This window comes from Diabrotica undecimpunctata, chromosome 3 (genome assembly GCF_040954645.1).
Source record: "Diabrotica undecimpunctata isolate CICGRU chromosome 3, icDiaUnde3, whole genome shotgun sequence".
Lineage (NCBI taxonomy): Eukaryota > Metazoa > Arthropoda > Insecta > Coleoptera > Chrysomelidae > Diabrotica > Diabrotica undecimpunctata.
This window is the reverse complement of record NC_092805.1, coordinates 88,146,082-88,162,683: the sequence shown is the minus strand read 5'-3', so window position 1 is coordinate 88,162,683 and position 16,602 is coordinate 88,146,082. Positions and strand designations below refer to the sequence as shown.

General features: G+C 32.5%; 2 protein-coding genes across 2 annotated transcripts in view; one reads left to right on the top strand and one right to left on the bottom strand.

Moving 5' to 3' along the window:
- Positions 1–1,466: 1,466 nt before the first annotated feature.
- Positions 1,467–4,502, bottom strand: LOC140437019 (large ribosomal subunit protein eL22-like). Its single transcript, XM_072526240.1, has 4 exons — positions 4,377–4,502; positions 3,979–4,125; positions 3,552–3,694; positions 1,467–1,656 (listed from the first exon to the last, which is right to left on the bottom strand). Exons 1-4 carry the CDS (start codon positions 4,380–4,382, stop codon positions 1,509–1,511), a joined length of 444 nt encoding a protein of 147 aa, XP_072382341.1. The 5' UTR covers positions 4,383–4,502; the 3' UTR covers positions 1,467–1,508.
- A 1,874-nt stretch (positions 4,503–6,376) lies between these two features.
- The window catches only part of Cals (calsyntenin 1), a 457,567-nt gene continuing 447,341 nt past the window's right edge, over positions 6,377–16,602 (top strand). The window contains exon 1 of the mRNA XM_072526238.1: positions 6,377–6,591. Coding sequence (XP_072382339.1) covers positions 6,498–6,591 — 94 coding nt within the window. The 5' untranslated portion in view covers positions 6,377–6,497. The remainder of the gene's footprint in view (positions 6,592–16,602) is intronic.

The following is a 16,602-nucleotide window of genomic DNA, read 5'->3' as shown; positions in this document are numbered from 1 at the left end:
TGGTCCCTTATACAGGTCTAGTGGATGGGTTGTCTCCTAAAAGTATTTGCCGCCTGCGATGTAATATCTCACAGCCATGCAATATATGGTTGACTGTTTTAAGTTCTCTGCTGCCGAGTCTACAGCTCAAGTTTTCATGAAACAATTTTATTGTATACAGGTGTCCCTTGACTGGCCAGTAAGTAAGCCTGTTATGACTCTGACCTGATTCCTATGATGCCTGTCGTTGCTGAGTTTAGCTATCAGCCCAACCATGATCAATTCCACAAGAGAAGAGATAAAATCCTCTGCGGACAGCCTCAGCTACTTATGCTGGCACTGAAGTTCGAAGAAATAGTCACAAAGGACGCTAGAACTGCACTCCATAGAGAGCAAATGGAATATCAAACAGCAGTACTGACAGCGTCCACCCTGGGAAACAAGAAAAAGGTGAGAAGAGCATGGTTCAATGATGAGTGTAGACAAGCACTAGAGGAAAGAAATGAAGCACACAAAATTTATATAACAAGAACACGGGAAAGACGAACATCATTTGAAGTCACAAGACAGAAAACAGAAGATATTTAGAAATAAAAAAAGTCTATGAAAATGGACAAATAGAAAAAAATTTCAAAAACACGAAATTTAGACTGAAATATTTCGTCCACTGAAATACAAAGATGAGAATCTATAAAATTCAACCAATAGCATGCTATGGCAGTGAAGCATGGATCCTGAAAGAAACATCCAAAAGCAAACTTGATACACTCAAAAGGAAAGTACTGAGGAGAATACTAGGACATGTGAGGGAAAACAGAATCTTCAGAAGTCTATACAATGAGCCTTATAAGGAAGCACCACTGTCAGACTACAAAGATTCCAATGGGCTAGACATGTGATAAGAGTGGGAGAGGATAGGCTATGAAAAAGAGCACTGCATGCTAGAAAGAGACCAGTTGGAAAGTAAAGAAAGGCCCGGGAAGACACACTAAACAGCTACACACAAGACTCTGTACATGGAGAAGATAAGCCACAGACAAGCAAGGGTGGAGGCCAAGGCTCAATTTGGGCTGTAGTGCCGTAGAAGTACTTTCAGCATGTCATTGCAATCTTCAGAGCTTCATTTGTATGGATTAAACCCTTTGAAAGTTTGAAATGTCACATTTGAGAGTGCTTATTCACTAATGGCTGCCTGGTTAAACCAAGGGAACAGCTGTACATGTATATGTCAAGGTTTGCTTCCAGCCTATCATACTACATCACAGAATGTTTTCAGAATTAATATTCTATCATCAGTGCTATCTGGATGTACATGTTTAAAGCCACTAAATATTTGGGTAAAAACCCTGAATGCTGTTAAAAATTTAAAAAAATTATAAATGTGGTCAAAATATCAAATACTATTTATATTTTTAACTTCTCATTCTTCTATTGGTTGTTTACCTTCGATATGCCATACATTGGGTTCTATAAGACAAATGAAACAGTTGTTTTTATAATCTATTTAATAAAAAAAATAACTGAATAAATTATTCATTATCTTCTTCATCATCATCTTCTTGACTGTCAATCTGGAAGTATCTGAGTTCATAAGAGTCCTTTCCAGAAGCAACTACTCTAAGCCAATCACGAAGATTGTTCTTCTTCAAATACTTTTTAGTAAGGTATTTAAGGTACCTAAAAAAAAATGAAATATTAATTTTTTGAACCAAAATTGGAATAAAAAATGTAAATTCAAATAGAGTTGTAGCATTACAGTGTGTTCACTAATCAATCAAATGATACTAGTAAACATAGCGAGCAATGCATATAATATCTGCAATAAATACGCCACTACAATTCGATCTTATATTACATTGTATTGGAGCTGGAACTGCAGTTTGAAAACAATTTCCTATACACTATATAGGTGCATTTAAATCAAAATAAACACAAACAAACGAATTCATAGATCTTCACTTAGTCTCTCTTCAAAGTGTGAACATTTACATTGTAGAGAACATTCAAATTTATTGGTGATCCATATCCATCCATATCATATGTTATTGCAACTTAAAAAATTAAAAGGGAAGGGAAGAAGAGTGGGTGTTCAAATTTGTTACAAAAGAGAAAAATAAGAGGTGATACCTTATTAACCACAGAGAATTTGGATCAAGCAAAGTTTAGCAAACCATATAGAATTATAAGTGTCACTTTTTTAAGGAGCCCTCTTTCTCATCTAAATGATGTCAGAAGCAAATTAATCTCTTTTTTTACTTCAGAGACATTACAATTCATATCAGTAGAAATTTTGTTTCAGGCATCAGTTTTTTTGTTTATTTTATATAATTTCAACTTCAGACTCCATAGACATCCTTCATTTCTAAATAATTCGATTAATTAATTAATAATGGAAGGGTCTTTCATCTGTTCTTTCTATAATGCAAAATTACTTAGACATAAGTTCTGAGCACTACACAACAAACCCTCTCAAACTAATTTGTAAATAAATTAGTATTAAAAACAGTACTTCTCAATGAATTGTTTGCTACATTCTATCCACTGTTCACACTGAACAGGGGTTTCCTGTGATGATTTGTTGATTTACCAACATGTCCAAACTTACTCATTTGTGTTCACTTTGATTTAAATACACTTTTACAGTTCCCATCAAAATTGTTCATAAAATATTTATATATTTATGGAAAAAATTTCTTTGGAAGTAACTGTGCAATTTTTTTACTGTCTTCAGATAACAGAATTTTATACAAATGGGAAAAACAATAAAATGGACAATGATTAGTTTAATGCACTGAACATAACCAAATATATTTGACATTGAATGGAAGATTAAATGATGTCAAAGTTGCCATATCTTCAGTTATTTCATACTGTCACATTACATAAAGACCAATTTATGAAAGCATTGAAATAATATAAAAAAATCATTTTTATCAAATCGTTTTTAATTAAATTAACACCCTCGCCGCCAAGTGTAACATTAATGTGCACTCTGTACTGACAAATGTGTAACATTAATGTACACTTACAGCGTTTCATGTTAAGTTTTGGCACATGACGAAACAATTTAAAATATCATTTACAGCGAGGGTGTTTATTTATTTTAACACTTACAACTTAATTTATCAAAGCTGAATTGCCACAAATAATTTACAATGTTTAGCTGCATTTAAAGTAAAATAAAAATATTTATGAATACTGTTTTATATTTATTCAAAACTTGTAGCTCCTCATAACACAAATTATAATTTCCTAAAAGTAACTTTATATTTTAAACATTCATAAACAATTTACAAAAAAATATATAACAATGTGAGGCTGTGCAATGCAGAAAATATATTTGGGTTATGTTTCTGTGCATTAAACTAATCATTGTCCAAAAAATTAAACCTAACATTAAAATTTTTGAAATTTTATTGCAGGAATTTGTTTGAAATAATTGGATTGGAAACCAAAACATCAAAAACTATTAGAATTCTTTGGTGTTTTTCTCCATGTATAAAATATCCAGTTCAAAACAAACAAGAAAATATTTCATTTTGACAAATAACAGTTCAATTATTTTAACTTACCTTTTTGAAAATGGAATTTCAGAGGAAAGAGCAATTTTAACATTTTTGTCTCTGCTTACAGTAACAGAATGTTGACCACCTTTTCCGGCAGCAAAGTTTCCCGTTTTTCCATTGATCTTAATCCTTTCTTTCAAATAATTTTCCTAAAAGAAAATTTTTTTAGTAACCACATTGTTATGGGATATGGACAATAGAAAATGTATAAAATCTAACATTTTGAAATAAAATTACGATTTTATATAAAAAAATATATAAAAAAAACTGTAGCTGTACCTTGTGTTGTACTAGTTATTGATAACTTAATCCAACATAGCGAGCAAAGCATTTAATATTCACAGTGCTAAACGCCACAATGTCCATAAAGTGGTTTCCACGTGGAGCTGGGACTGTGAAATTTATGTCTAATTGAAAATTAATAAATACTTACAAAGTTTGCGACATCTAGAAGATTGTCTTCACTAGGATGAGTACAATCAATCACAAATTTCAAAGCAACCTTCTTTTTCTTTAGACCTTTTCCTCTAATTTGGGGTTTCTTTCCCTGTGGCTTGGTAACTGGAACGGCTGTTTTTGTCTGGAATCCACAACAAAATTAGTTGTGTTTCCACCAGACTAAAAAACTCTGATGAAACACAGCAGGAAATCTATAGCAGAATAAAAATTACAAACATCCAACAATAACATGTGATTTCAGAACAGTTGCAAAAAAATAAATTAGTATTTATATAAATATATTTATTTAGAAATATTAAAGTTAATTTATAAAATGCGATGGCTTATATATATTCATATAATTTTAGATATAAAAATAAATTTAAAACTTACTGGCATTTTTATATAAGACGAAGTTAACCTTTCGACTGCAAGTTGAAAAAAGAGAAATTTGACTCGAACATTTTGACAAAGTCATATTATTTAGTAGTATTGCCAACATGAAGAACAAAAATATATCTGTATTGATTTAGCTACAGTTAAAAAGGGCGCAACCTTTAAAATAATATCTTTATACCTTTTTAAAACTTTGTTTTTATTCTTATTGTATGACTAAAGTTATATCAATGGGGTACTAAAATAATAATTTAGTTGATGGTTAAATTTTGCAGATATTCTTTAAGGCAGCTTTACATCTAGGCTATGCAAGTCTCGTGCTATGCAAGTCCGTCTTGCATGGCACATCTCTTGCCTAGCTTGACCTTTTTACATCAGAGATATTTCTGTGCAATTTTAGATCCCACTTTCATTGTTGCCAACAGAGAAAATATTTATCAATTTGAGGTTATTTTATCTTAAATAAATATAATTAAGTACTAAAATAAATAATATAATAAATAAATATACACTATTTATGGTTATTAAAAGGGTGAAGGATGTCAACCAAAGAAAAGAAAACATTGTTATTGTTGAATATTGCTATTGTAGCAACAATCATGAAAAATAATAAAAAAAGAAAACCTAGAAAATGCTGGGTCAAACCTTGGTTGAATGCAGGACTGGGAAATTTGAAGTTACCCCAAGAGTTCTTGGATGCTAGAGACCTTCAAAGTTTTAAAAACTTTCTTCGAATGAACGAGTCCACTTTCCTTAAGCTCCTGGAAAAAATTAATCCCTTAATTCAGAAAAGAGATACCAATTTTCGCCAGTGTATTCCATCAAGGACAAAATTAATTATAACTTTAAGGTATCTGGCAACTGGTGAAACGTTTCGATCTCTAATGTACAATTTTAGAGTATCAGAATCAGCTATATCTCAATTTATTCCCATTGTGTGTAGGGCAATTTATAATATACGCTAAAGTTAGAGATAAGATTATGTTTTATTCTGTAATCTATTATAAATTGTTATGTTGGCAACATGAATTTTAACGTTAAATTGCAAGAAAATAGCATGAAAAATAGAACATGTTCTAATTTTTCGTCTAGCACAGGAATTGCATGGAAATAGCCCGTGGGCATGTGCAGTTCCATGATCTGTCTTGCATGGCTCTTGCCTAGCATGAAAATAGCATAATGTAAAACTGTCTTTAAAATGACGTATTTGTCCTGTCAGAAAATAAAATAAAGGTGGCTGTTAAATTTTTGTGTAAAGGCATAAACAGAAATATTTGAATTTAGTATCATTGACACTAGTGACAGCATTAGGATTGCCAAGTCCACAATTTTTCCCCAAAACGATAAACGTATAATTTTATTACAAAAAATTAATTTAAGACGAGTAACGAGATATAGTTTGTACATAATAATACATATAATTAATATATAATACCATCCTTTAGAACCTCCTCATATTTATTTATTTAGAATTTTTCATTTCAATGATATCGTGTTTCTTTTAAAAGAAAGAAACAAGAAACACCTTTTATTTAAAAGAAATTAATTTTGAAAACAAAGATGTAAGTAATAAATTAAAACGGCTTACAAAACAATAATTTATGCATTTTTTAATGTTTGGTAGCAGCAATGTTTGTAAAAAGATTATTGTTTTATCAATAAAGTTTAAATTTAAATTCTTAGTTATAATAAATTCAATTATCATGAAAAATATTCATCATCGGCAACACTGCAACTGTCATTTTTAGGAAGTGTGCATAATCTAAAATGAGGACAAACTTTTTGCTTTTGATTTTGAACCTATATGTATGAATATATGTAGTTTAAATTTCCAATATTTTACTTCTTGCAGTTATTATCTATTTGTTATTGTATTTGTTAATTTTGTTGAGCACACCCTTATTTTTGATTTAGCACAATTAATCAGAAAAATGCAATTGCACAAATAAAGCTTTTCTAAATCGATTTTTGTGTTTCGCTCTGGCGGCGCTGGCATGAACCAATCCTTGGGCAGACTAAAAACTTGCCGTCCGTATATGAAGACTAGTTTCATGGTCGCGAACCGCGATATGAAATTGTTCTCGATATCTTGAAAAGGTTTTGGGTGAATATTTTTTTATGAAAAACTCTACAAACATGTTAGTACTAAGAGTGTTCAGTGTTATTTTCTTATTAGGAATTTCTTTTGCGTCGGACCCTTTCGATTATGCAGGTAAGTTCTCGAATTACCTGTGACATTTTATAGCTAATAGTAAACAAATTTTCTTATCAACTTTTTGATGTAGGACAACAAAATTTGATGTTGATATAATTGTTGTGGTAGTTGTCGTCACAAGGACTTCTATCAATTTTAAATAAATAAAGAAATATTTGTAGTCAGGTGTAGATAAACAAAATGGCGAAGGAATACTTTCCAGTTTTCTGAGAAAAAAAGACCACCTCCAATATACCTGCATGGAGTCCGCTTTTACTATTTTGTTTATTAATTAGAGAATGATCTTGTGACACATTTTCGCCTTTAGGTGTTATCGGTTAGTGTTTAATTTATGCATTGTATATAAATTGATTTGTTTAGTCTACTATTGATTTAAGAAATAACTTTGTAACTTGATTATTGTAGCACTGGAAGGAGATTTTTTATATCCTTTTAAGAGCTACAAAATTTAAAAAATCAAACTGCTTTGGCAATAATCCTGAGGTAAAATAAATTGTTGTCTGTTTGTTATATCTAATATAAACAATTTCAGAGGTATTATAAAAACTACATAAACAACTTTTAAAATATTTGAAAATATATCCAAATATATCATTTCAGGATGCATATGTATGTTTAGATTGAACCCCTTGAATAAAGGTACTTGCAAACTTTATTTTGAAAACAAAGATGTTGCTAATAAATTAAAAGGTCTTACATGGAATTAGCTATTATTCTGGATAAGCTTGGAGATGCAATGTTACAAAAAATGAAAAAAATGAGCAGCAGTAAATAAATTTGGAAAAAAGAAAATTGTTATAGTTTATAACTTGTAACAATACAAGAGAACTAAAAATCAAAGTATTGTAACATAATTAATAGTAAATAAAATAAAGTTAGAATATATCAAACCAAAATTTATGTAACCTAAAACAATTGAATTAAATCTGGGAAATATTGTAAAGCAATAAAAATCATTTTAGAGTTAATAAAACATAATAAACGAGCAGATAAAGTTTGAATGATGAATAGGTTTGGCAAAAATATGCATTTAAGTTTCAGTACACTCAGGTTACATAATAAATGGTCACTTCAACATGTTAACAAATTTTGATCTTAATTAACTCAGTAGGGGAAACATCATTAAAGATTTATTCACCTGATTAAAATTTCTGAATAAGACCAGATTTAACATAATAAGAGAAACAATAAAAATGTTTTTATCACTAGGCTGTAAAACACCCTGTGGTGAAATTTTGCGTTTGGAAGGAACTCAAAACTATTGTGTAAGCTTGGTTCATTCCCTATACAATGATTTTTTTTAATATTGATATCTGGATTCGCTTCAAAGTTATTGATTATTGAAAAAAAATTGCATTTTTTTTCTGACAATGCAATTTTGACAAAAATTATGAAAGAATAATAACATAACAATTGAATAGTTAAATAAGAGCACAAACCAATTTATTAATATTGGTTCTTCTCCTCCAACTTAGATCATGGCTTCCATTCTCCAAATTACTCCCAGATAGAATACACTTAATAAGATTTCCATTTAGGGAACTGAGTGCCTGATTTAATTTCTCTAAATGTGGTATCATAATATGGTCCCTATAATGAAAATATGGGACAACATTATATACTAAATTATTATTATTGTATCTTCATGTTGGCAATGCTCCATCTTCAATAAAATTCAGCTCAGTATGTCCTTACATTAATATTCAGGACCATACCATTAGTGTTCGTACATGAGTAAGACAAGAGCATACACTTCATAAATCAGAAACTGTAAACATAACGTTTTGCCCCTGAGACTCACTCCAATTAAGATGTTAAGGAGCCAATGTCAGTCTTGCCACCCAATGACATGTAAGCTAATTTGGACCATCGGCTCGTCTACAAAGCTTGGCTTAAAAGCTTTAGTTTTTAATATATACCAGGATGAGATTTAACCTAACCTAACCAACACGACGTATCTCCAAGCTGAGGTCTGAGACTCAATATATCACAGCATGGAAACTGCTCTACAATATATAAAACCCTGCCAGGTATGTAAGTCATCTACATTCAATTCCGAGTTCCAACATTGAAAAATGTTCGTCTGTCTAAAGGTCTGATCAATAATTGATCCCACTTTAAAAACCCACATTTTTTTGAGCGGTATGACTCAGAACTCCAAGAGATATCCTTTGACTAGAAAGGATATGGCCCTTGATGCGTTTTGGCATAATCCCACTAATGGCATGCAAACATGCAGTTCCTCTCATACTGAGCAGCATTACTATCGTAACGACGACTCATCAGTAGGTTAAAACTAACCTGTCTTACGACATTCTAATTGTGCTTCACGATAATATTAAGAGCCGGCATCAAAAGATCAAAATGCAATGTCGCTATGAATGCCTCGCCATCATAAGTCATTTGCCCCTAAGATAACTATTCTCTTGCTGAAAACTCTTAAGGCAAAAGGATTGATAGGCTGTGCTTTCACAATTCCTGTGCACACTTAACATCAGAATCAAACCCGCTTTTGATCTACATGAGGTTTCTGTCTTCGCTGAGCTGCCCTTGGCTACTTATGTTAAAACCCCCACCTGGCATTGTCCTCGAATCGAATCAGTCTGGAGGTAAGTTGACGCTCGAGACTAACCACATGAACCCTAGTTGTGTATCCGAAAGGCAAGTTATATCTAAACCACGAATCTCACAGACGGCACAATGCAACTTAACGTCATTCCATGGCCATGACTCGTGAATACTGTGACAGTCGCCTCCCCGTGTGCGAACGACGCACGTATTTCACCTTACTGAGTAAGAAAAGAAACTATGAAACTTACTTAAAGCTTGTGGATTTTTTAAGTGGCTATGACCTTGAAAATATCTGCGCGTAGGCCCGTCCAAAATTATTAAAATTTGTACGGTCGAAGCGTAAATTTGAACTTTGCGCATGCATGACTCATAGTCGTTTAGAAAATCCACAACCTCTACTATTTACTTATTCCTCAGCAATGTAGTGAAGTTAATATTTGGTCAGCTCTGATGTGAAGTTTCTTGGGCGTCAAAATAATAACCTGTTGTCAGCATCGAGAATTACTTACATCTTCAGTCGTTACAAATGAATGTACAAAACCCTTGACATTCTTAATTTAGTGAATATGAGTTAAAATGAAAATTGTATCTTATACAATCTTATTAATGTATGACAAATACATACTACCTTGGTAGAATAACCTTTGCATTTGTATACATTTAGTGTTCCTAATGTATGTATTTTTTAAGATATTTCTTTGGTAAATGTAAGTTTTATTTGAAACGTAAGCTTAAAATGTTTATTTACTTATTTATTGAGTATTTCCACCTTTAGGTATAAGACTGCTACATTGAACTCTGCCAGAGGAAAACTGAAAATGTTTCGGGTGTCAAAAAATTGTGGGCTTCAGACAGGCTCGAGAGTTTTGAAACATTGTCGTAATATTTTTCTTTGAAAGACAAGAATATTAGTAAAAAAGTTGTATTGAAGAGGTGCACGGTATCAATATTAAATTCGTTAGTTTTTTCAAATATTGGGCTGAGAACAAAGGTCTGATGTATATATAAGCGCGGTCTAAAACCTCTTTGGAATTCACCAAGAAGTTCTTCCAGGTATATACAGTTCGACAACAGTATAAATCATTAATAGAATATCTTGTAAACTTTATTCAGGGCACTTATGGCTCTGTAATTTTACGCTCTGGTATATCTCCTTTTTTATATACTTATAATAAAAAATAATTTCGGTGCATTTTTTCATTTTTACTATTCTGTGCTACTATTTTATAATGATTTGATCTATTATGTAAATCTCTAATATACCTCCATATTTAAAGAGCTCTGTAGGAATGCCGTCGATTCCTGTGAACCTGGAAAACTTTAATTTTCCTATGATGTATGTATTTGGCATATTTCTTTTTTCTTATCTTGAGTTTCTCTTTGCTGTGTAAGTTTATAGGTTCTTTTTTGGTGATATTTTCACATTCATCACCGAATCAGCCATTATGTGGTGTGGATGGGTTCTTTTGTTCCAAAGATATTATTTGCCTCTATCTTGATTTTTCTTTTATATATTTATATACCCCATTGTGCACTGTATGTTAAGCTCTCGTCCATTATGTGTTACAGTTTTGATATATTTCTAGTGTATCTGAGTCTCCCAAAACTTTTTTATTGTAGCTATTACTTCTGGTATCCTTTTTCGCATTTGAAATATTGCTCTTATTCTTGCACACTCCGAAATGGTCCGAGTATGTTGGCCCGTGGTACGTATGAGACTTTTTAGAAGGATGTGATCTATTGTTTTTTTTTGTTCCATCTGACGAGGTCCACTACATGCTTATGAATATTTTTGTGGGCGAAATATGTACTCTCATCGACCATATTCTTGGAAGCTGCAAGACGAAAAGAAAATTTTACTTCAATATCCAGTAAAATTTAAGAGTTAAGAAAGACGAAAGTCTTTTTTCTAATATTCAAATTCATGTATCAACCATTTTGTTATTCCTATCATTTCTGACTATCACAAAGTACTCGTTTCTGATGCCATGAATGTTTGATATATTCTGTCGATGAGATTATCTTCGATCAATCTCAGTATGAGTTTGAAATGAATTTTTGCTTAGGAATTTAAAATCATTCCTTCTCTTCAAACGGTGTCCTTTTGAGTGTTATTTTATTATTTGTTTCATATACTTTCCTATATAAAACTGAAATGGAAATGTACAAACAAAAATATAACTATCGATTGTTGAGGTATACAAATATCAATAAAAACGCAACTCTTCCCACTTACGTTTTCACCAAAAGGGAAGTTTATAAACGAGACGCGCCTTTAATTTTCGTGCAAAACCACCATCATTCCAAGGCGTTTCTTTATAAACCGTGTTTCAAAAACATATCTAAAAAGCTATTCAAAGCCGAAGTGACACAGACACTTAGACAATGAAACGGGACTTACTCATGAATGAGGAAACTACATTTGAAATACCCACATACGTAGATACATTTGAAAAGTATCCGTGCTGCCTACGTCCATATTATACTATTCCTGCTAAGTTTGCATTATTCACGCTAGTATGCCGATTCACGATGAAGATATAGCGTACCTAACAATGGTTATTGAATTGTCACATTGTTCCAAATTCAATTTATGTGCCTTATCGAGCACATTATTCGATTTGACTCGTGTGCACTTGCAGAATAGCTTTCCCTTCACTGAGCACATACAGGGACGTCTACATATTTTATATAATTTTGTGCCCTAAATGTACACCGCGTTCGTAAAATCTGAAATACATTCATAATTTTCTAACTAAAAAAAATTTAAAATACCTTATTACATACCGATTTCTATCGACTCTTCTTTATTATTTATATCCATCAGGAACGTGTCTAACAACTTGAATCAAGGAAACCAAACGGAGAATATACTTTCACCGTATTGAGGGTTTTAAATTTTGTTTAAAAATAATATTTGTTTCAAAGTCTTCCATAAATATATTTGCTAATAATGGACACCAATAACAGCTCAAAGACCAAAACCATCATACAGAAACTCAAATTCAACATGGGAGGCATCGGCAACTTTATTTAGATTATTTACAAACCTAATACAGAATCCTGCCTTTCGAGGTAAAGGCAGAGCGTGAGTAAATCCAGTTCAGTCGTATACCAAAACAGTTCCTAAGCTGTTATAAAAAAGTAAAAGGCAAATAGACTGGCAGGATGCCTTAATAACACTATATGGCGAAACAGACACATTTACACACTGAGATAAAGTCAAGAATTTATAAAGCCAGTGTAAGACCAATAAAGCCGACACAACCACAACGCAAAGGCTACTGGAAACGGCAGAGATGAGAGTACTGAGAAGAATTAGAGGAACTACGCTGAGAGATCGAAAGAGAAGTGAAGACGATAGAAGAAAATGTAACGTAAGCAGAATAGGGAAGACCCGTGTCGTCAAAATAGCAAGAGATAAGTCACCAATCGGAGAAGTATCGGACGACCGCGCAAAAGATGGAGTGACAACCTTCCTGATGGAACTTTGCCGTAATCTCCACCAATTTTTGGGGGAAAGCTTATTAAATTCCTTTCCCCAGCGGGTACAGTACCAAATATTTGAGGACCATGGACTGTTAACGAGATTCCTTCGATATACGTAAGCAGACTTCACGGCGATCATTCCTTATATGTTTGGTTTGATCGGGTTATACTTATAGAAAAATAAAGCGTGATTGATCGATACTACACATTTAATAACTAGAGAATATTTACAAAACATACAGAATATTTATATTTACATAGTGTTTTTGGGGCGCGCGAATATAGCGAAAACTAAATGCACTTTTTTTACTGCATTTTTGAGAGTAGGAGATCGTTAGCGTACCGAGACCGCACACAGCCGCACATTCGGCATGCAAGTTGAGAACACAAATCACATCTGCGATTCCTTTGGCTTGCATTTTTATCTAAAAGTGTCGACAGGCCGGCGTCAGTTTAACCCAAGATCCTTATAAGGTATTTATGACACAAATACCCTGCAGGCAAGAAGTACAGTCTGTCGCATAAGATCCAAGCCAATATTTGTCTAAAACGAAAAATAAACTAATCTTAATATAACTTGTTGTTTTTACAATACTTCCATAATAATCTGCTAATGAACAAGCAGAAATGCTTATAAAGAGGATGAAGAAGAATAAACTGTTATGAGGAATCTTGTCCTATCAGGAATAAAGCTGCCGATAGAAATGTCGGAGAGCCTTCAAGAGAATCAAACATTCAGGTAATTGAGGGGACTATAAGGGTTCCAACAAAATATTAGAATGAACTAAGAAGGACTAAAAGAAGAAAATACGTATTCGGAACTTAAATCACATGCTAAACAAATACGAGTAAAAAGGCTGTGAGAGTTCTGCGTATTTTCTCATGTTAAATCCCATATATATATATATATATATATATATATATATATATATATATATATATATATATATATATATATATATATATATCTGTGAATAAACACAAAAAAGATTAAAATCCTAGTACAAAACCGATCGGAGAGAGCAACACGACCCTACTTGACACTTTGTTGAGAACTTCGAAAAAGTAGATAGCTTTATCTATTTAGCAGTCAACATCACAAAGGACAACATTGACGATGCAGAGCTTAGCAGAAGAATCATCCTAGTCAATACGACATACTTTGCTATGAACCAGACATTTAAATCACGAGACGTACATCAAGATAGGAATCTACAAGACCATAATCCGACCGAGAATGAGCTAAGGATGTGAAACTTAAGTATTGACTCAAAAATCTGTAAACCGCATGGGCACCTTTGATAAAAAGTTACTGAGACGAATACTAGGCTCTATACAAGAGAAAAATAGGTTGCGAATGAGATACAATTATGATATATATATATATATATATATATATATATATATATATATATATATATATATATATATATATATATACAGTAGACTCCCTCTATAACGAGAACTGAAATGACAGACTAATTACCTCGTTATAAGCCGATCTCGTTATATCAGACAATAATAATACTGTGCATACATATGAATCAGTAGTTTTCTAAACTATTAACTTCCTATAGTGAAGCCATTCGGAGCAATATAAGATGCTAATAAATATTGTTTGAATGGCGTTTTTGAAAAAAAGTTATTTACTTTTATTGTCAATGAAATATATTAAAACATAAAAGAGTTGTTTACTTTTATTATCAATGATATACGTTAAAACAAAAAATCTGTACTTATATTTTTTTCCAACTACATAATGTATAAAGCGTATTTTCAAGGATAACATAAACTATTGCTTCTGCAATTTTAAGAACTCTGTCATTTTTAACTGCTTTAAATGGTCCAGTATCATTCTATCATATTTTCTAAAGATGTGAAACAGTTGTATTTATTCATTGTAAAGAAGTTTATTGCGGGCTGCAGTTAAGTTTATTGAGGGGCTGTTTGAAAAGGTATTTATTTATAGCCACGACCCGACCAAAAACGTAAAAAACACGTTTTTGGATCTTATTCTCTCTCGTTATAACCAAATTTGCCTCATTATAAACGGTTATAGTTCAATAGAAATTTCACGGGACATCTAATGTATCTCGTTATAAGCGAAACCTCGTAATAACCGTGTTCGTTACAGAGGGAGTATACTGTATATATATACCGATACCGCAAGTTTTCAACTACTGTATACGTTATTCAGTATGTGGAACAAAGATAACATTTAATTGTTTGAATACGAGTGAGACACAATCCACGCATGTTGGAGTAGGTAGCGAGTCTAATTTTTAAACAGTGTTTTCATTCCTTCTAAAATATTAGTCTAATACATGAGTGTAACATAATATTTAAATCCTCTACAGTTCATTGTAGAATAAAAATTAATATCGCCCCAACAAAACTTACATGAAGTAATCATGTAATTGTTATTTTATAAACAATTATATCATTAATTGACTAATTAACAAAGAACACTGAATTGAGAAATTGATATGCGAACAGCGTGAGCTAAATAAATAACGCACTTCAGTAGACAGACAAATAGTATAAACGGTTTGCGCTCTCTACGAGTGTATGATTTCCCCTCAAAAGAATAGGCGGTGGTTATCTGTACAGCAGGTTTAAGGTCTATCTATTTGATTTTTAGCTGTGATGGTAAAAGGTTGAAAACAAATAATTAACATGCCAAGCGTGTATTTTCAAGAAGAATAAAGAATCACTTTTATCTTAGTATGTCTGCCTACAACGTCTTCAATGGACAGGCCATGTATTTAGGATGTAAGAAAAAGAGGCTTCCAAAAAAAACTGTTGTATTCAAGAATGCAGGGTAAGAGCCCTATTGGAAGACCGAGAAAGCTATGAGAGGATGATGTGGATGAGGCCGCAAAAAATCGATGAAACCAGTCGATCGTGGGGGAGAAGGACTACAGACCGTAACGAATGGAGTGGTTTGCTGAGGGTGGCCAGGGCTCGCATTGGCTGTAGTGCCATAGAATGGATTGAAAAGAAGAAAATGGAGGCAGTTTTGCCGAATGATCACCAATTTAGCATCTGCGGTGCACTTTCAAAAAGTTTTTCAAAAGATCGATCCAACGGTACTGGACATTTAAAATCAAAACTGAGTTTACGGAAATAAAAGAGGAAATTATGAGATGCTTTTGAATGCTCATTTTCCTGGTACTACATCTTTTTTTAAAGATAAACAAAGAGTGAGCTTCATGAATCTACACATATTATCAGCCTTCAATGTTTTGTAAATCGTAATGTAAATCGTTGATCAAAAAGACTAGGATTTTCCAGTCTCCCCGATCTAGGTTCCGCCTCTTTGGTTTTATATGGATTTTCTTTAGTCCACGTCTGCACTTTAGTCCGTGCACTTACCGTGCCAAGGCTATAATCTAGAGTTCGCCAGCTCTGTGGGGTGATAATAGGCTTTCCTAGATATATGCTCTAGGTCGCAATGTGAAAAGGCGTACGAATTGCTTCGCGGCCTCTTTGTATTTTCTCTTGCTGAACAAAGATATTTAACGAGAGAGAACTACCAATGTACAATTATATTCCAAAAATCTACCACGCCCTAACAAACCTTAAAAACCGTATTCAACCTAATCCACAAGTGGCTTTACGAATGGTATAAATCCCAATGCGTAACTGAAAATCCACACGGTATACTCCATAAACTCTACAAATTACATTTTTTTCAATTTTTGGGTATAAAAACATATTTTGTGGTGCCATAAAAATTTTGGAGTAGGCCCCTCTTCTACTTCTTGTATATGTGTTGTGTATCACTAATTGTTGTATCTATAGCTTAACGTCGATTCCAAACGACTAAATATAAAAGAACCGTACTAAAGAAATTACTATTCCGTGGTTGATTATTATTGCTTTCGGGGACACATCAATACTTTTTGGTTTTCTTTTTGCAGTAGTATCAATACTTTTTGGTTGTTT